This window comes from Mirounga angustirostris, unplaced genomic scaffold (assembly GCF_029215605.1).
Source record: "Mirounga angustirostris isolate CCGP_5_RB_7025 unplaced genomic scaffold, mMirAng1.0.hap1 SCAF_14, whole genome shotgun sequence".
NCBI classification, from domain to species: domain Eukaryota; kingdom Metazoa; phylum Chordata; class Mammalia; order Carnivora; family Phocidae; genus Mirounga; species Mirounga angustirostris.
Genome location: NW_026991722.1, coordinates 44,765,346 through 44,786,067, shown reverse-complemented (window position 1 = coordinate 44,786,067; position 20,722 = coordinate 44,765,346). Strand labels below are relative to the sequence as shown.

Sequence of the window (20,722 nt, the reverse complement as noted above, 5' to 3'; positions counted from 1 at the left end):
AAAATATATATAACAAAAGACATTTGAAAACTTTTTTATTTTACACATTTGGTAAGTGAGACTCAGGAGTTAAGTGATTTTTTTTTTTAAGTTCACACCACTAGTTAATAACAAAACTGTCATTAGAACTCAGGGTCTTCTGCTTTATTAGTACAGTGTTCCTTCCATTACATCATGCTTAGGCCAAGTGGTTCTCTATGTGTGTTACATAAATTCTGATATCTAGTCTTGAAAAATAGAATAAAATCTTCTGGTTTAATTTCTGTTTTGGGGAGACTATATATAGCACTTTAGCCATGAGATAAGGTCTTTGGTTTTTCTTTCATTTCTATGTTTTGTTTTTTATTCTGACCTACTATACCAGTAGCCTGATAAAGTGATACAATAGGCTATTGAGGACACAGCTCTGGTACCATGTTGTGACAACACTTTGCAGTGCTAGGATGTAGTTTTACATAGTGCAGATAAAGGACATGTGAAATGGGCAGGAGAAATAGAAAATTCAAAATATAAACTGGCCACATGACCTGTAGCAGAAATGAGAACAGAAATCGCTGATACCAGCACTTTGGTTTGTTGGGGTTATCTGGCACTTAACACAAACTTTTTTTTTTTTTTTTAAGATTATGGTCCATTAATGACCCTGCCTTAATGGATTATAGAGCCTTCCATTAGCTTTTTTCACTTTACATGAGAATATTATGAGAGTTCTAGACATCTCCTCCCTGGTCCCATTGTATAATAGTAACTTTATTTCCCTTGATAATCGGGATAAATCATACCATCCTCACAGTAACCCATTATTTGCCTGTTGGTTCAAAGGCATGAGGTGTCCAAAATTGCCAACTGGCAGTCTCAGCTTCTAGTTCAGTGAAATTGTTATATCCCCTAGTAGAACACTGCCTCTTCTCCCTTCCCCATTACTCTGCCAACTTGGGAATTAGGACCTTTAAACTAATACAATCCAAGAAGCAAAAATTTTATTAGTGGCCCATTAGGGGTTTAATGAGACAGCTATCCCTTGATTCCTAGGTTTGTGGCTATGAAAGAAATTAGTTACTGGCTCCCACGCCAGGGCACGTACAGGATCTTGGCTCCCTAAGATGCTAGTGCTATAGCTGAGTCTTCAGTTGGCTATTCCGTTTTTATCAGGCTGGCTTCTTTAGGATCAGAGAACATGATAAGACCAGTGAATCCCATGGGCATAAGTGTATTCTCTCAGTTCCTCCTTGGTCACCACTAATGTTTTGTAAGATACCATCATGGTGAAGAAAGCATTCAGCAAGTTCACAGAAGGTGGGGCATTTGGTACAGGGAAGGGAAACTCATATCCAGCGTCAGTTTCTCTTCCAGTAAGGGCATACAGATGCCCCTTCCATAACAGAAGAGTCTCAAGAAATCAGTTAGCCCAGGGATGCCTCAGTGGCTTAGTCAGTTAAGCATCTGCCTTCGGCTCAGGTCACGATCCCAGGGTCTTGCTTCTTCCTCTCCCTCTGCCCCTCCCCCCCATCGTTTTCTCTCTTTCTCTCTCTCTCTCGCTCTCTATCTCAAATAAATAAATAAAATCTTTAAAAAAAAAATCAGTTAGCCCGGTAGTTCTGGCAATATCCAGACCAGTGGTGAGGGGACACCCTATTTGAAATATTTTTTTCTTCTTAATATATTTTTATATTGCAGAAATTATTTTTTTTATGTGGAGTAACATGTTCTAGGGTTTCGCACATTATATTAAATTGAACTAATCAAAAATTCTCCTGCTATAACCATGTAGAAAGGTAGAATGATCATTAACATGTTTTTAATGCATAGCTGAACTCACAAAAAAGATACAAAATCCTAAGGGGCCAGAAATGAAGAAAGAATTGAGTATCCGAGCAGTAAGCATGTGAGTTAATATCACTGTACTTAGGGATATTATAGTGTAGGATTCCCAAAGATAATTACCATCAAAAGTTACAAAGTAAAATATATTAACAATCCATAATTTAACAAATATTCAGTCTATGTATATTTGAATTACATATCAAATATTATTCTAGGTTTGGGGATCTAGAGGTAACAAAAAAGTATACAGATGGTGTACATGTAATATAAGTCCAGGGGAGGGGGCGGGGCGAGAATAAGGTTGGGAGGATAGAGTGTGATTGGTAGGTAAGGTAGTCAGGGAAAGCACCTTTGAAAAGGTGATATTTGAACAGAGGCCTGAAGAAAGTGAAGGAGCAGGCCAGGTAGTTATTTCTGTGGTATTCTGAACAGAGGAACCAATCAAGGCAAAATTCCAAGGTGGCAGTATGTTCCATATCTATGAGATACCAAGCTCTGTGCGGAGCATATGACTGCACTGTGATGAATCCAGAAAGACCTGAGCCAAAGGCAGACGCTTAACTGATTGAGCCACCTCGGTACCCCATTAGTTTTTGTTCTGTATATCTTTAAGATATACAAAGATTTATCTGTGAGATATTGTTTTTGGCTCCTAACAACAGAGATGTGAGGGATGAGTAACAGAGGTAGGAGGGGGCTAGATCTTGTAGAGTCTGAAGGCCATGGATAGGACTTGGATATTAAAGAGAGTGATGTAGGGGTGCCTGGGTGGCTCAGTCAGTTAAGTATCTGTCTGCCTTTGGCTCAGGTCATGATCCCAGGGTCCTGAGACTGAGCCCCACATCAGGCTCCCTGGTCAGTGGGGAGTCTGCTTCTCTCTCTGCCTCCCCCTCCCATGCCCACCCTCACTTGTGCTCTCTCAAATAAATAAATAAAATCTTAAAAAATAATAATAAAAATAAGGAGAGTGATGTAGAAAGCCATTTGCAGTTCTGGCATGTTAGAATAACATGATCTGATTCATATTTTTAAAGGATCTGTGTGGCTGCTGTAGTGAGAATAGATTGTATGGTAGAATAGAAGCAGGCAAACAAGTTGAGAGGCTGTCCAATAATAATCCAGGCAAGACCTGATATAGATCAGGAGTATTGGACCAGTGGAAGGTGGGGAAGGATCCAGCATAGTCTATGAAGAAGGAAAACCCAGAGAGGGGTATCCTGGATCGCAAGTGAAAATGGTATCCCAAGAAGAGTTGATCAGCTGAGCCAGAGCCACTCATGGGTCAGGTAAAAAGTGAAATGATTATATATGGCAATGGGCAGGTCATGGCTGACCTTGATAAGAATATCTCATAGTGATGAGAGCCTGATTGGAGTGGATTTAAAAGAGATAGGAAAGATCAAGAATCATGAGGCTTTCATACTTTCTGTAGAAGACTACACAAAGGATATTACTATTATATTACTCATCAGCTAAGAAATTCTAATAGTAAATAAAGTATTCCTGCCAAAATGATCTTGTTTATCAATTTTTAATCTTTTTTTTAAAAAGATTTTATTTATTTATTTGAGAGAGAGAGAGAGCACGAGCCGGGTGGAGGGGCAGAGGGAGAGGGAGTAGCAGCAGGGAGTCCTGTGCTATCCCAGGACCCTGAGATCATGACCTGAGCCAAAGGCAGACACTTAACAGATTGAGCCACCAGGTGCCCCATCCATTTTTGTTCTGTATATCTTTAAGATATATAAAAATTTATCTGTGAGGTATTGTTTTTGGCTTCTAACAACAGAGATCTGATGATTCTTAACACATAATAATTTATTTTTCTCATATAATGAGAAGTTTGAAGGTAGAGAGTTGCTGTTATTTGTCTCTTTTATTATCTTAGTCTTTGCCCATGCTCTCAAAGTGGCTGCTAGATCTCCAGCCAACCTGTCTGCTTTCCAGGCAGCAAAGGTTTCTACAAGTTCTACCCATTTATTTCCACCTGTATATTCCTATTGGTAACCAAGGCTAGGAAATGACACTTCTCAGCAGTCACATTGCCTAGAGTTCTATCACAAAGGAAGAATGGATATTGGCGTTGGCTGCTAATCATCTTTGCCATAGAAAATTATCATTAATCATTATAGACAGGCAGGAAACAAACATCACAAAACTTAAAGAGTCTGTTCAAGTGGGCTGGGGTGTGTGATGGATTTGGAGGAAGGATGGGGGATATAAGCTTAGCAAGAAGATTTTAGGAAACCAGCCAAGTAGGTAAGAATTAAAGAATTTTTACATCACCAATTAGAAGAATTGGACAGGAAAATCACCAGGAATTTATAAGGTAACCTTCTATGGGCTCGGTGAGATTTTTGGATAAACCCCTACCTTATATTCTTCCTCTCTGGGCAACAACTAGTTACCCCCCAAAAACTAGTAGCAAATAATACTTCAAAGTCATACCAGTTTGAAGTCTTTACTTTTGATCTTAGTGAAATTTCAAAGCCACAAAATTTAAAGTTTCACAGCTGTTTTTTTAATCCTCTGAAATATAAAGGAATAGAAAAGTTCTGTGAAGTAAAAATAATCTTCTGCTAACCAGAACAATATACTGTCATGCAATACAAAAGGTATGCCTCCCTGCTCACTTCCTAACATCTCTTTTGCGATCTCTTTCCTATAATCATAATATGAACCATAACCAGTTAGAACTGAGACATTCCCTCATTCAGTGCCGGGATCCTTGAGTGAGAGGATGGGCCTTTCTCCTGGTTCCTTGCTCTCTCTAAGGTCATCACAGCCAAGGGGCATGCGGCAGCATAGTGTATAGAGTTCAGAGTTCGGAGTCAATTCAGACTACTTGGTTTCAAAGCTCAGCTCTTCTACTAATCCCCTCTGTGATCTTGGGCAAGATTATTTAAGACACTGGTTCACAAATAGGGGTGATTTTGTACCCCCTAGGAGACATTTGGCACTATCTAGAGACATGTTTGGTTATCACAACTGGGGCGGGGGATGCTACTAGCGTCTAGTGGATGGAGGCTGCTAAACATCCTACAATGCACAGGACATGCCCCCTACCCAGCACAAAAATTGTTCAGCTCAAAATGTTAATAGTGCTGAGGTTGACAAAGCTTGTTTTAACCTTTCCAAGCCCCCATTTCTTCATTCATGAATTGGGGTTTGTAATAGTAACTATTCAATTATTTTTGTGATGGCTAAAGGAAATAATCCATGTAAAATGCGTATCATAGTGCCTGGAACATAAGTGCTCTGTTACATAAGAATTACTGTTATCATCCTCATTATCTTCAGTAATACTTGCCTGGATATTTAGACTGAATTAAAAGAACATGCCATATACCACCCGCGGTTATGCAGCCAGGGCAGTCATTTGCCTCTTTCCTTCATCTGATGAAAATTTCTAAAGAACAAAGAAAAATGGGGAATAGAAGAATCTTTTCTCGCTTATAGAATCAAAGATAATGAATCAATAATTAGGTGACCACTTTCTTCTAAGTTCTAAGAAAATGATGCACACAGTCCTATTCATGCAAACAGCTTTCTTCTTCAGGTTGATGTCCTTTTTATCCTTTTTTCTTTCTTCCTTTGGTACTATATTGCAAAGTCCTACCTCCTTACCTCTCTACTTCTTTTGAATTTCAACCCTTTCAGTCTTCCTTGGTTATCAAGGACTTGGGAGCCATTAAAGTAGTAGAAGGCATTGACCAGGATGAGGCTTTGGTATTTTTGAAGATAAGTCACGCCACCATTACGGGTCATTCGCATAGTAACAAAATGAGCTGCTGAAATGTCTGCTAAGTTTTCAAAACTACAATTTTTATTTAGTAATTATACTAAGAAATAGCTCAGTAAACTCTAAACTTCACTAACCATAAATTCATTCATATTGCAATGATATTAATAATTGTCTTTTATTTTTCAAGGCAAATGCAATAGGCCGAAGTGCTAAAACTGTCCGAGAATTTCTAGAGAAGAATTACACGGAAGATGCTATAGCAAACGACAGTGAGGCTATCAAATTAGCAATAAGAGCTTTGCTAGAAGTAAGTGATCTAATAAAGCATATTCAGAAGAACATGGGGAGAGAGGATTTGTTCTTATCTATTTCCTTACTAAAAATAAAATTTGCTGAAATAATTTTAATATTGTGCTTGTTCTACATTAGGTTGTCCAGTCTGGTGGAAAAAACATTGAACTTGCTATAATAAGAAGAAACCAGCCTTTGAAAGTAAGTCATTAACCAAAGAGGAAAAAACATCTATAATTTGACAACAGTTGAATCTTGTCAAAATGTTGACACCTGTGAATCTTCATTAAAAGCCTGAAACACCCATCGCATCCACTGACATTATGATGACATCTGTTGTTTCTGTAGGCTAACGTTCACTAATTTCTATGTGCTTATTGCAAGCAGTTACCTCTCCCTGGTCCTTTGTGAAGACTTAGAGGAGCTGTGATTTATTTGTAGGCATACCCCATTTAGTATATATTCTTCTAAGTAGGAACCCCTACTGAATCAGTCATATATAGGATTAGTATAATATATTATTTATGGAGATTTATTCCCGAGCCCCGCATACAAGCATACCTTGGAGATATTGAGGATTCAGTTCCAACCACCGCTATTAAGGCAATATTGCAATAAAGCAAGTCAAATGAATTTTTAGGTTTCCCAATGCATATAAAATTTATGTTTACACTATACTGTAGTCTCTTAAGTGTGAATTATGTCTAAAAAAAACAATGTACATATCTTAATTTAAAAATACAGTGCTGGGGGGGCGCCTGGGTGGCTCAGTCACTCCTTAAGCTTCTGCCTTCAGCTCGGGTCATGATCCCAGGGTCCTGATCTACCCCCCCTCCGATGTGGGGGGTGGTTCCCTGCTCCGCAGGAAGCCTGCTTCTCCTCTCCCACTCCCCCTGCTTGTGTTCCCTCTCTCGCTGTGTGTCTCTCTCTGTCAAATAAATAAATAAAATCTTTTAAAAAATTAAAAAATTAAAAATTAAAAAAAAAATACAGTGCTGGGATACCTGGGTGGCTCACTCATTAAGCGTCTGCCTTTGGCTCAGGTCATTATCCCAGAGTCCTGGGATCGAGCCCCGCATCGGGCTCCCTGCTCCACGGGAACTCTGCTTCTCCCTCTCCCACTCCCCCTGCTTGTGTTCCCTCTCTCACTGTGTCTTTCTCTGTCAAATAAATAAAATTTTTTAAATAAATAAATAAATAAAAATACAGTGCTAAAAAATGTTAGCCAGCATTTGAGTGGTCAGTGAGTCATAATTACTGATCACAGACCACCATAACAAATATAATGAAAAAATTTGAAGTATTCCAAGCATTACCAAACTGTGACACAGATACAAAGTAAGCAAATGTCGTTGGAAAAATGGTGTCAATATACTTGCTCGACGTAGGGTTGCCACAGACCTTCAATTTGTAAAAAGCACAGGGGCGCCTGGCTGGCTGAGTAGGGAGAGCATGCAACTCTTGATCTCGGGGTGGTGAGCTCAAGACCCATGTTGGGCATAGAGTTTACTTAAAAAAAAACAAAAACAACAATGAAAATCCCCAGCAATTTATTAAAAATGCAGTATTTGCAAAGCACAATTAAAACAAGGTATTCCTGTAGAGAGCATTTCATCTCCCTATCTTTCTACTTCTGAGATCAAGATATGCTTCCAGCCAGTGTTGTTCAGCTATCATGTGTATAATTATTGGGCCTCCGGGCTTCTAACATGGTATTATCCTTCATTACATCAAAAAAACCTCCACCCCTTGTTTGCTTACTGGTTTTTATCTATTTTCTCTACTTCTCACTTAAAAGTGCCTTGAGGGGCGCCTGGGTGGCTCAGTCGGTTGAGCGTCTGCCTTCAGCCCAGGTCATGATCTCAGGGTCCTCGGATCAAGCCCGCATCGGGCTCTCTGCGCAGCGGGGAGTCTGCTTGTCCTTCTCACTCTCCCTCTGTGCTCGGTCTCTCTCTCTCTCTCTCTCTCGCTATGTCTCAAATAAATAAATAAAAACCTTTAAAAAAAAAGGTGTCTTGAGCCTCTGTAAGACTTAAATTGTAATATGTAGTGTGATAACCTTTCCGTATTTCTTTGTGGCAAGACTGGCATTTTTCTTTGTGTACCCGTTGTTCGTCATTATGGGTTCAGACTGCTGAACCACAAAATAAATCATCCAGAGTACTGTGATGGAGGATTCACTGGCTAAAGAACATCTGAGATGTGGCTCACTATTGTTCCTCAGGTAGAACTGTACAGAGTGCAGTTCACCAGCTCTCTAGCTGAGAGTGTAAAAAGCACTTAAAGCATGGGAAACTATATGAAAAGTATACTAAAAAGGATTATTTTACATACACATTTGTTTTGAAGGAACTATTTCAAGAGGAAATAGTGTTAAAATCAGTGTTGGAGGGAGCAGTGGGGTTTTTGTTTTTTGAGTTGTGTTGTTGCACTGTTTTGACACCACATTCCCACCTTTTATTAGCCAACCAATAGATGGGCATATGAGGAATAAGAGAAATGGGGAGAGAGGTATAGGTTGCGCCCCTGCACAGGCCCCTCAGAGTAACCATGGTGCTGAGCACAGTGTGTGGAGATGACCCCTGGGCCGTGTTGTCACCCCTGCTGTCAAGGGTCTCAGGGCAGACATGCCACCACCACAAGGGCACAGAACCACCAAAGCCAGGGTCACCTCTCCAACCCCAGCACATACATATATACCCACGTGGATGGACCCACGCAGTCATGTGACGCATGCTAGGATGGTACATGCCCTGGCAGCAAAGTTAGACTGCCCTCCCACACGCTGTTTCAGGATATGCTGTGTGGCAAATAGGGCATGGCCTCTGGAATCGGATAGACCTGGGTTTAAGTTTAGAGTTGGATAGACCTCAGCTCCAGCAGATTGATATGTTTAATTGTATGACCTTGAGCAAGTTGCTCCCATCTTTAATTTTAAATATAATAAAATTGATTGATATAAAAGAAAAGCTATTTTTGCTTTACACTTAGTGAGGGAGTTGTAAACAAAGCAGTGTTAAGTCGTCGTTTCCCTACCTCTTTGGCTATTCTAATGGCTGATAAAATAGGCAAATCCTATCAGAGAATCACACAGTGGGGTGGAGGAGGGGGTTCAGTAATGAGTTACTTGCTCATGAATAGAATAAGCCTGCATTAAAATATTTTCAGAGTTATATGCAGATAGAGGGTATGTAATGCAATATAACACTTTGCCCTACTTTTTTAGCACAGTGATAGTGGAAATATAATAGAGTTCAGATTTTGTCCATATTTGTTACAAGTATTTTGCTTATATATATTTCATTATATATTTGAAGATATAAAATTAAAGGTTTTTTTTAAAGATATTTTATTTATTTTATTTATTTGACAGAGAGACCCAGCGAGAGAGGGAACACAAGCAGGGGGAGTGGGAGAGGGAGAAGCAGGCTTCCAGAGGAGCAGGGAGCCCGATGCGGGGCTCGATCCCAGGACCCTGGGACCACGACCCGAGCCGAAGGCAGTCGCTTAACGACTGAGCCACCCAGTCTTAACTTTAAAGTTTAAAGAGAAAATATAAATGTATAAAATATAAGTGGTTCCTTCATATTGGAAATATTCAGAAATTACTGGTATAATTGAGATTTGCTTTTTAAAATATTTTCTTTTCAGATGTTTAGTGCCAAAGAAATTGAATTACAAGTAACTGAAATAGAAAAGGAAAAGGAAGAAGCAGAGAAGAAAAAATCCAAGAAGACTACCTAATTCTTAGGAAGAACATTAGGAGCCCATAATGTTTTGTTGTACTCCTTAGAATTACTTAGTGAAGTTTTAAAGGAGTAAGTTGGTTTGCGGCATTACATTTAGTAGTTATGTGCTGTTTTGAGAATGCCACATTTGTGGCTGTCTTCAGTCTGCTACATGGACAAACATATCTTAGTATGAAGATTTTCTTTGAAAAGAAATTTCAGTAATTGTTGAAAGCAATCATAATTCCACATAAGCCTGAGACTATACTTAATAACTTGTCTGATGTGTTACTTTTCTTCATCTGTGTAAATTTAAGAAAATAATTTGTAAAAAAAAATTTTAAATAAAATTTAATAATTTGTTGATGTTTGAGTATTGACTGTCAGATAAAGAGATAGCTATTACAAAATAAACTGAATCTTGAGTTGTACTTCTAAGATGAATGATAAAAACATCCTTGTATTGATGAATTGCCAAAATTTTATCAGAGCCTTCTTCATTTTTAAACATTTATCATATTTATTTTACTTTTGTAATTTTTTAAGTTGCAGCATATTATTTTTTCATGGAACAAATATTAAAGACCTAATCTAAATAGGCAGTTAAAATAAAGTATGGTAAGAGCTTATAAGGGCATCCAAATAGGGTACTATATATAGGAAAACAAGAGAAATGAATACATAAAATTCTTAGTTTCAATTTTTATTTTATCTTAAGAGTGTCCAGTGTGTTAGGTTTGTCACATGTTCCCTTGGCTGTTCCCTTGGTTTACTATGTGCTTAGCATTGAAGTAGGCTTATTGGGAGTAATAAAAGAAATATAAAAAGTGATCCCTTCCACAGAAAGGGCCCACAAAAAGAATGTGCTTAATGCCTGTAATGAGGTTATATTTTTGAAGACAAAGGATACGAATAGGCATAAAAACAAAAGCCTATATATCTTACTATTTTAGAGCCTTGGGTTTTTTTTCTCTTTTTTTAATGTTCTTTTTGAAAACAAGAAGGAGAGAGTTTGAGTTTTTGCAGAGAAATGAAAAGCTCAGGGTAGACAGTAAAGAAAAGAATCAGTTTGGACAAATAGCTATCATAAGAAGATCTAAGCCATTGGTGGTTGTAGCGCTCTGAGGCAAGGGGAAAGTAAAAAGCAGAGTCAGAATTTTAAGAGATACAAAGACCTTAACAAGGCCACCTCGCTGGTATTCGTCTTGTACCAAATTCCTGTGTCCTGCTGCTGGTGCATTTCACTTCCTCAGACAGAAAGACTGCAGAGCATTTTCTAGGGCAGATGGACAATCTATAGGCCACTCTGACTTATGCCCTGACTGCCTTTCTAGTTTCATTGGAACGATGGAATTTTGTGGCTCCCTATATGCTCCTCTTTGTTTTGTTTTGGTGTACTATGATTCTTGACTTCGAGTCATACTATACCCTTCCTCTTTAAAACTTAGAATCAAAGATACCTTGTTCCCTGTCACCTCCTGGCCCCTCTTAACTTTCCAGAAGCAAAGGTGTATCCCAAGCAGAAGGCCTGTTAAATAAAATTTTATCACTTTGGAAAAAGAACCCCACAACTTTGATAATCAATCATCAGCTCCCCCTGAAGGAATCTCTTTCAACACACACACATACCCAACATACAACATAAAGGTCAGGGTGTTCACATTACCCTACTGTCCTGCAGTGAGCCCACTGTGAATCCTTGATGCTCTTGATACAATATTTCACAATAAATACTTGACAAATACTGAGTGTTTTAAGTGGCAGACACTGTTATATGCGAGGGATATAGTGGTAAAGAGTAGACTCCGATTTGTCCTCATTACCATGCAGTGAAAAGGCAGGTAATTAAACCAAAATAATTATAATTACAATTAGGATTAATGCTGTGCAGCTCTGTGTCTATTTTCCCTACTAAACTAGAAGTTCTTCAGGAAGGGAGGGCTGGGATTTACCGCTCTTTCATCTTTTTTTCCATGGTTAAGACTCAGTACATGCCTGCTAAACTGTGTTAATTTGCAGACTTTGTTGCAAATATCAGACATTGGGAGTGGGGAGAGGAATCATCTAATTTCTCACTTAGTGTAGAAGCCAATTTACTCATTTCTTTGTCCCTGGCTGAACATTACAGTGATGGGAAGACATCACATAGTCAATGAATGTATTGCAGGCAGAGCCCCTGAAAGGATTCTAACCCTGGTGAAATAAAAATGGGAGGACTTCAGGAAGAGAGGAATGTGTTAGTACGGCCCTGGGAAGCCTTTTAGAAGGTATAGTAATTTGAAGTTACATTCCCCAAACCACTCACGCCCAATTGAACATTCCCTTTGTGCCGGGTACCAGAAATGAACAAGATGTGGTCCTTGTATTGAAGAGGTCATAGTGCCAAATAATTGAGCCCATTCTGACAAGTTATATGAATAATGAGAAGTGTATTTCCATTATAATCTGTGAATTTATTTTTTTTAAGATTTTATTTCTTTGTCAGAAAGAGAGCACAAGCAGTGGGAGCGGCAGGCAGAGGGAGAAGCAGGCTCCCCACTGAGCAGGGAGCCCGACGCAGGACTCCATCCCAGGACCCTGGGATCATGACCTGAGCCAAAGGCAGACGCTTAACCAACTGAGCCACTCAGGCGTCCCTAATCTGTGAATTTAATATGAAGCATGTTGCTGATGATTCCGGAGTAATTTATTTAAATCTTCCCTAGTAAATGTAGCACATACCAACAGATCTTTTAAAAAGGAAATGAGATCTATTTTGTGTGTTAAAAGCAAAAGAAGGTGGTGATCTCTCTCATTGTCTCCCAATTTCTACCTCCGATCTGAGGACAGGACAGTCTATACCTCTGGATGAATTCGGCTATAAATAGATAAAATGTTAATGACTTCTCTGTACCACTGCTCAGCTCTGTGGATACCATGCTTCCTAACTGGGGGTGATAGGGACACATCATCCAAATAGTATGGTTGTAATTCCACCCCTTGTTTTTATTTAACAAGTGCTCACATAATAGTATATACGAGACACTTTTCAGTTCTTTACAAACACTAACTCATTTAATTCTCTTAACAACTCTCATGAGACACATATAATCAATGTCCTTAGTGCTGATGCTTACAGTGCTTTGCCATCACAGCTGTCCATCAAAATGGACACATTTTCCCACATCCCTCCCCCACGAAGCTGTTTCATGACAGGACTTGTATGTATCTCATTGGTTTTATTCTTCCTGTAACAGGCATGAGGGTCTTGATTGTTTTGGCTCAATTGCTTTATATTACTTTGGAAATCTAAGTATTATTTTGACCAGGTTTCACTGATCTGCACAATGCAATTTTTTGTTTAATGTGAGGTTTTAACCAAAACATACTCCAACATGTTTGCTATTTAAAATGTCATTTTTAGGGCGCCTGGGTGGCTCAGTCATTAAGCGTCTGCCTTCGGCTCAGGTCATGATCCCAGGGTTCTGGGATCGAGTCCCACATCAGGCTCCCTGCTCGGCAGGAAGCCTGCTTCTCGCTCTCCCACTCCCGCTGCTTGTGTTCCTGCTCTCGCTATCTCTGTCTCTGTCAAATAAATAAATAAAATCTTTAAAAAAATAAAAAATAAATAAATAAAATGTCATTTTTACTTCTTTTATTGAGAGAAAGTTCCCTGACATGCAAGCACTTTGTGTTTTTTCTGCCTCATATCCTCAAGATGAGATAATCACAAACATTTGATTTTAGGAATCAGCTAAGCAACTTCACTTTACATCATTGGGTTATGGTTAACTAGGCAGTCTGAAAAATCTCCCACTACAGGCATAGAAATGCTGGATGAAATCTAACAAACATCCTTTTAAATGCATAGCTGAGCTCACAAGGGAAATCCCTAGAGGCCAAAATCAGAAAGGGATCTGAAAATCAGAGAAGGCATTTTGATAGATGCTTGTGCTGCCCTGTGTGTACTGGCATAAGGAATAAAAGCAAACTAAGAATCAGGCAACAGAGCGCCTAGAAACACACCCACCCTTACTGGGGTACTTGGTTTATGGCAGTATTGCATATCAGTGTGCAAGGGATATGTTCTTCAGTAAATGGTGACAGGACAACTGGTTATCCATTTGAAAAGAAAATTGGACCTCTACTTCATTCTATTAAAATCAATTCCAGACTGGGGCGCCTGGGTGGCTCAGTCGGTTAAGTGGCTGCCTTTGGCTCAGGTCATGGTCCCAGGGTCCTAGGATCGAGCCCATATCCAGCTCTCTGCTCAGCGGGAAGCCTGCTTCTCCCCCTCCCACTCCCCCCTGCTTGTGTTCCCTCTCTCGATGTGTCTCTCTCTATCAAATAAATAAAATCTTTAAAAATAAATAATAAATAAAATAAAATCAATTCCAGACTAATTAAAGACCTAAACATAAAAGATAAAATTTTTAGAAGACAATACAGGAAAATATCTCTAAGACCTTGGTGGTATAAACATAGATTTTCTAGGGGCGCCAGGGTGGCTCAGTCATTGAGCGTCTGCCTTCGACTCGGGTCACGATCCCAGTGTTCTGGGATCGAGCCCCGCATCGGGCTCCCTGCTCGGCGGGAGGCCTGCTTCTCCCTCTCTCACTCCCCCTGCTTGTGTTCCCTCTCTCGCTGTGTCTCTGTCAAATAAATAAATAAAATATCTAAAAAAAACAAAAAGCAAAAACAAAAACATAGATTTTTTAAACAAAATACAAAAAGTGCTACCACTTAAGGAAAAGATAGGCCAAAAATGAGAGAAGACATTTGTAATACATACAACTGATAAAAGCTATGTGTCTGGAATTTATAAAGAACTTTTGATTCAAAGGAATGAAAATACATCAGAAAAATGGGTGGAGCCTGCTTAAGATTCTCTCCCTCTTCCTCTGCCCCTCCCACACCCCCTCTCATGCACACACACACCCTCTCTCTCTATAAAAAAAAATTTTAAGAGTTTATTTGGAGAGACAGAGAGAGAGAGAGAGAAAGAGAGCAGGGGGAGGGGCAGAGGGAGAGAGAGAATCTGAAGCAGAGTCCACACTGAGCATGGAGCCAGACATGAGGCTTGATCCCACCACCCTGAGATCATGACCTGAGCCCAAATCAAGAGTCAGCCACTTAACTGACTGAGCCCCCCCAGGCATCCCTAAGTTTTTTAAAAAAATAACTATGGTGGGCGCCTGGGTGGCTCAGTTGGTTAAGCAACTGCCTTCGGCTCAGGTCATGATCCTGGAGTCCTGGGATCGAGTCCCGCATCAGGCTCCCTGCTCCGCAGGGAGTCTGCTTCTCCCTCTGACCCTCCCCCCTCTCATGCTCTATCTCATTCTCTCTCTCAAATAAATAAATAAAATCTTAAAAAATAATAACTATGGTGAGACACTATTTTACAGCCATCAGACTGGCAAAAATTAAAAATGTATAAAAAAATAACTGTATAAAATGCTGGTGAGCACCTGGAGCCACAAGAACTCTTATCTACTGCTATCAGGACTGTAGACTAGGCCAGATACTCTGGGCAGCAAGTTAGTAAGATCTAGTAATGTCAAAAAGGCATGTGCCCTTTAGCCAGCAATGCCACTCCAAGGCATACAGCCTACAGAAATTCTAGCATATGTGCATAAAAATAATCATATGTTGTTTGTGATAGCAACATATATATACATATATATATGAAGTAACCTAATGTTCATCAACAAATGAATGAATAAATTATGCTGTATTCATACGGTAGCATACCATACAGCAGGGGAAAAGTCACTATAGCTACATGCATCAATATGGGTAGACCTAAAAACATCACACTGAGCAAAAACGAAAGCCAATTGTGAGAAAAGATACACAACATAATGTTTCTAGAAAGCCTCTGGGGCGCCTGGGTGGCTCAGTCATTAAGCGTCTGCCTTTGGCTCAGGTCATGATCCCAGGGTCCTGGGATCGAGTCCCGCATCGGGCTCCCTGCTCCACGGGGAGCCTGCTTCTCCCTCTCCCACTCCCCCTGCTTGTGTTCCCTCTCTCGCTGTGTCTCTCTCTGTCAAATAAATAAACAAATAAAATCTTAAAAAAAAAGAGAGAGAGAAAGCCTCAAGACCTACAAAGCGAAATATAGTGTTTAAAAGATATAACATTTGAGGTAAAACTGAAGAAAAGCAAGGGAATGGTTGTTGCAAAACTCAGGACAGTGAAGGAGTATGGTACTTCTGGTGGGAGCCCAACTTCTGTTAGGAGAACAAGGTAAACGAACTGGTACCAGCAATTACTTTATCATAACTCCACATAAATTGTCAGTAGTTATTGAGGGGTTAGAAAAATGCCCCATCTGATTAAAAGTTACAAGGTTTTTCACTGCGTTTTTAATAGAGGGTTATAAAGGTGCATTGTGTTTTATGTATCATAGAGACAACAGTGACTAGAATTTTCTTAAAATCTTGATTTCAAAAGGCATATATCGGAAACAACATGAAGAAATAAATGCATGTAATAATTTCCTTGAAAGGATCTTTTAAATTATTACTCTGAAGAAATAATACATTCACACAGTACATAATTTTTTTAATTGTATCATCAAATATTCCATCTCATTTTTGTCCCCCAGTGACTAAGGTCTTCTTGGAGGCAACCATATTATCAGTATGTTTCCACTGATGTTTTCAGTATACTTCTATTGATGTATTATACATATACAAACAAATCTATCTCTTAATGCAAATGGTACCATACTATATATTGTTCTACATCTTGCTTTTTTCACTTTATATTTGAGGATCTTCTCATGTGAGGATCATTCTTTCCAATGTATAGATGTCACAATAGATTATTAACCAACCAGTCTTCTATTGATGAACATGTTCATAGTGTTGAACTGTTCATAGTGTTGCTATTGCAGATGCTACAATGAATAAACTTCTGTTTGTCATTTCACATATGTGGAAGTATATTTACAGGATAAATCACTAGAATTGGAACTGCAGGGTCAAACATATTCTACACAATTTTACAATTTTATCTTTCTTCTAATAGTGAGTGAGAATCTCCTTTTCTACACCTTCCCATTGTAGTTGTGCTGGCTTTGCATGGCGTCAACTCAGCTAACCCGAAACTGTTTCCCAGAATTCTCTTTCCTTTCTGGTTCCCAGCTTGAGTTGGCCACAAGAGAAATTTATACAAAATTTGAAAGGCAGAAGGGAAGCCACTCAATGTAGAGCACCAAGCATTGTAGCCTCTCACAAAGAATGCTGGTTTACTGGCCCACTTTGTTAGTGTGGGAAGGCATCCAGGACCATAGCTACTCGAGTTCCTCCAGATCCTGCTGGTTCTTTCCTTCAGACTTTTTGGGAACTAACTGGGCAAGGCATGCATGCAGCTTCATGGCAAAGGTCACCAGCTTTTCCTGCAGGTCACAACATCACAAGGGTGCAGGTGGTAAAAGATAAATGAGGGTACTATTTGCCTTCATGGGTTACAGTTTATTCTCACCCTCCCTTCTTCACATCTAACTTTCCTTCCTGACTACCAGGCTGAGCGGATCAGAGAGCTTTCAGGCCCAACACAGAGGCAACAGCCTTGCATAGACTTCTCTATCAACTCCCACAATTGCATGGGGTCTAATTTATATAGAAAATTGCCAATTCTGTATCATAGTCGTTTTGCTTCTTTAATTGAACCTAAACTGATACAATAGTGCTTCAAACATTTTTTGCCAATAAGTAGATGAAATTGCAATACTTTCTGCATTTTTACTTTAAAAAAAATCCCAATAGTCTATTTGCATTTTTCTTATTTTGGATGATGTCAAACATCTTTTTTTTTAAGATTTTATTTATTTGTTTGTTTGTTTGTTTGACAGAGAGATAGCGAGAGAGGTAACACAAGCAGGGTGTGTGGGAGAGGGAGAAGCAGGCTTCCTGCTGAGCAGGGAGCCCGATGCAGGGATCGATCCCAGGACTCTGGGATCATGACCCGAGCCAAAGGCAGATGCCTAACGACTAAGCCACCCAGGTGCCCCAATGTTGAACATCTTCATGTTCATTTAAAGGCCTTTGAATTTTCCTTCCATTGATTGTTCATATCTGCTGCCTAATTTTTCCAATGGATTTTGGGGTTTTTTTTCCTCATTCTTTTAGTAACAGCTTTCTATATATTTGGGAAATTACCCTTTTGCTTATGTGTTAGGGCAATGCTGGCTGCTATAATGGATGAATCCACACAGTAGAAGTTTATTTCTTAATGATAAATCTCATTGCTTGGGGTGCCTGGCTGGCTCAGCCTGTAGAGCTTGGGACCCTTGATCTCAAGGTTGTAAGTCTGAGCCCCATGTTGGGTGTAGAGATTACTTAAAAATAAAAATAAAATCTTAAAAAAAAAAAATCCCATTGCTGATAGCAATCCTCCAAGCAAAAATCTAGGAATCAAGAGTCTTCCCATTTTCCGGCTTTGCCACCTTCAACATGCCATTTTCTTTTTAAGATTTGTTTGTTTGTTTATGTAATCTCTAAATCCAACATGGGGCTCAAATTCATGACCCTGAGATCAACAGTCACATGTTCTTCCAACTAAGCTAGCCAAGTGCCCCAAAATGCCATTTTCAAACATTCCCAAGATTTCTGTGTGTCCATCTGCATTAAACTACCAAATAGGGAAAGAGTTTGGGGGATCAATTGTGATTAAAAACAAAACAAACAAACAACAACAAAAAAAGCCAACACTCAGTACACTAGAAATAGAAGGGAACTTCCTCAACATGATGAAGGGCATTTTTGAAGAACCCAAAGCTAACATCATACTCAGTGGTAAAAGTCTGAAAGCTTTCCCCTAAGATCAGGAAAAAGACAAGGATGCCACTTTCACAACTTATACTTAACACAGTATTGCTTATTGGAGTCTTAGCCAAAGCAATTAGGCAAGAAGGAAAAAAAAAAAGGTATAAAAGGCATCCAAATTGGAAAGAAAGAAGTAAAATTATCCCTGCTTGCACATATTTGTTTATTCTAACAGTTTTGGTTTTTTCTTATGGAATCTTTAGAGTACCAAAAAAAGTTGTAGGATAAAAAAATCAACAAACAAATTTCGTTGAGTTTTATATACTAAAAGTAAACAATCCAGAAAGAAAATTAAGAAATTCCATGTACAATAGCATCAAAAAGAATAAAATTCTTAGGAATAAATTTAACCAACAAGGCAAAAGGTTTACACACTGAGAACTACCAAATATTGCTGAAAAAAATTAAAGAAGACACAAATGGAAAGTCACCTGTGTTCATAGATTGGAAGACTTAATATTGCTAAGATGTCAATACTACCCAAAGCTAGCTACAGATTCAATGCAATCTCTATTAAAATCCCAATGATGTTTTTTGCAGAAATAAAAAAATTCAAGCTTATCTGGAAATTAAAGAAAAAGCGCTAATTGTGGTTTCTTATTTCTTGTTAAGGAAGACAGTTAACTCACATAAACTGAACAAGTGTTTCTCATACTTTAACATTTATATGTATGTTATATGTATATACATGTGTTGTTATATACCCACATGTGTGTTACATGTGTGTTGTATATGTTTGTGTGTTGCACATATGTTATGCACACACACAGGCTCTGATTCAATAGGTCTGGGGTGGAGCCCAAGAGTCTTTTCTGTCACACTCCCAGGCGATGCCTAGGATGCACTGGCATCACCTAGGAACTCATTAGGTCCCATTAGCTTAATATTTAGGAAAAATCTACATGTAGCCTATGCGATCTCCCTCCTCACCCCACACACACCTCTCTGCTTCATCTCTTGCCATTTGGGCCATTGCTGTCCTCCCTCATTCAGCTGTAGCCATACTGGCCTCTCTGCTGTTCCTCACATACCCTGAGCAGGCTCCTGACTCAGGGCCTTGGCACTAACTGGGTCCTCTGCCTGGATCACTTTACCCCCACCCTATATGGGCATGACCTGCTTCTGTACGTCCTTCCACTTGTACAAATGTCACCTTTTTCAGAGAGGCATTTTCTCACCACCACATATAAAATAGAACACCCATCCCCCAAAACCCAACACATTAAATATGTTTTGTATATGTTTACTGACTGCCCCTCCCCATTACAATTGTAAGTTCCACATCTGTTTTATTATTGGTAAATGGCCAGGGCCTATAACAGTGCTGACCATATCATATGTACTTAATAAATACTTAATAAATAGTATAGAGCCATTCATTTAAATTAAAACTTTAAAATCCCAAGTCAAATGGGGTTCCTGGATGGCTCAGTCAGTTGAGCAACCAACTCTTGGTTTTGGCTTGGGTTGTGATCCCAGGGCCATGGAACTGAGCCCTGCATCAGGCTCTGAGCTTAGCAGCAGAGTCTGTTTGGGTTTCTCTCTCCCTCTACTATTGCCTCTCTCCCCCCACGAACACACATGTGCACGCTCTCTCTAAAGTAAATTAATAAGTCTTTTAAAAAATCCCAAGTCAACTACTAGTTGTTTCCATGCTTCTTACTTAAAAAATAAATGAAACTACTGGCTAAGATGATATATTTTTAAAATTATCTTATTCTAGCATAATGTTATATTTATTGATAATGGATAAAACAACAGGAAAGAGATTTTGAAAAGCTCTCCAAATGATGTATTTGTTTGTAAATTACAATTCTGTCTTTGAAATGCATATAACATGTGAGTATCATTCATTTCAGGCTGGCCTGGCTGCACTGAAATTCAGGGATAATTCAAGGGCACTTTATTCAAACATGATACTTGGATTTTGCCAATTGTGTCATGATTTGTCTATGCCCATTTTAGTTGAGATATTTTGGTTAAAAGAAACAAAGATTCACTCCAGAAGGATACAAGGAAATTAGGGCTTTCATGGGGGAGTACCAAACTCAGAACAATAGCATCACTTTGCCTCCTAGGAATGGCAGCCTTAGAAATGTCCACATCAAGAACTTTTGGGTCTTAACTCTAATGTTGAAGCAGTAAGTGGATCAGTTCCTTTCTGCACAACTGTTATGTTCTTCTCCCTCTTTTGTCTCTCAGCCTCATTTTATTTCTTTAACTCATTGCTTATGTTAACTCATGGTTCCTTTTCCCTCATAACTTCTAGCTTATACATGCGCATTATGGCCTCTCTAGCATTCGCTTCAATTATGATCTCTTGTAGC

The 20,722-nt window shown here is 39.1% G+C and overlaps 1 protein-coding gene and 1 long non-coding RNA gene across 4 annotated transcripts in view; one reads left to right on the top strand and one right to left on the bottom strand.

Annotated features, from left to right (window-relative positions):
• PSMA8 (proteasome 20S subunit alpha 8) overlaps nucleotides 1-9,601 on the top strand; it is a 44,050-nt gene extending 34,449 nt beyond the window's left edge. For all 3 annotated transcript variants that reach the window (XM_045886895.1, XM_045886893.1, XM_045886892.1), the window contains exons 5-7: nucleotides 5,754-5,873; nucleotides 5,996-6,058; nucleotides 9,509-9,601. In XM_045886895.1, the coding sequence (XP_045742851.1) occupies nucleotides 5,754-5,873; nucleotides 5,996-6,058; nucleotides 9,509-9,601 (276 nt within the window). The remainder of the gene's footprint in view (nucleotides 1-5,753; nucleotides 5,874-5,995; nucleotides 6,059-9,508) is intronic.
• LOC123852684 (uncharacterized) overlaps nucleotides 1-20,722 on the bottom strand; it is a 39,844-nt gene that overhangs the window by 4,288 nt on the left and 14,834 nt on the right. The gene's annotated exons all lie outside the window — the stretch shown is intronic.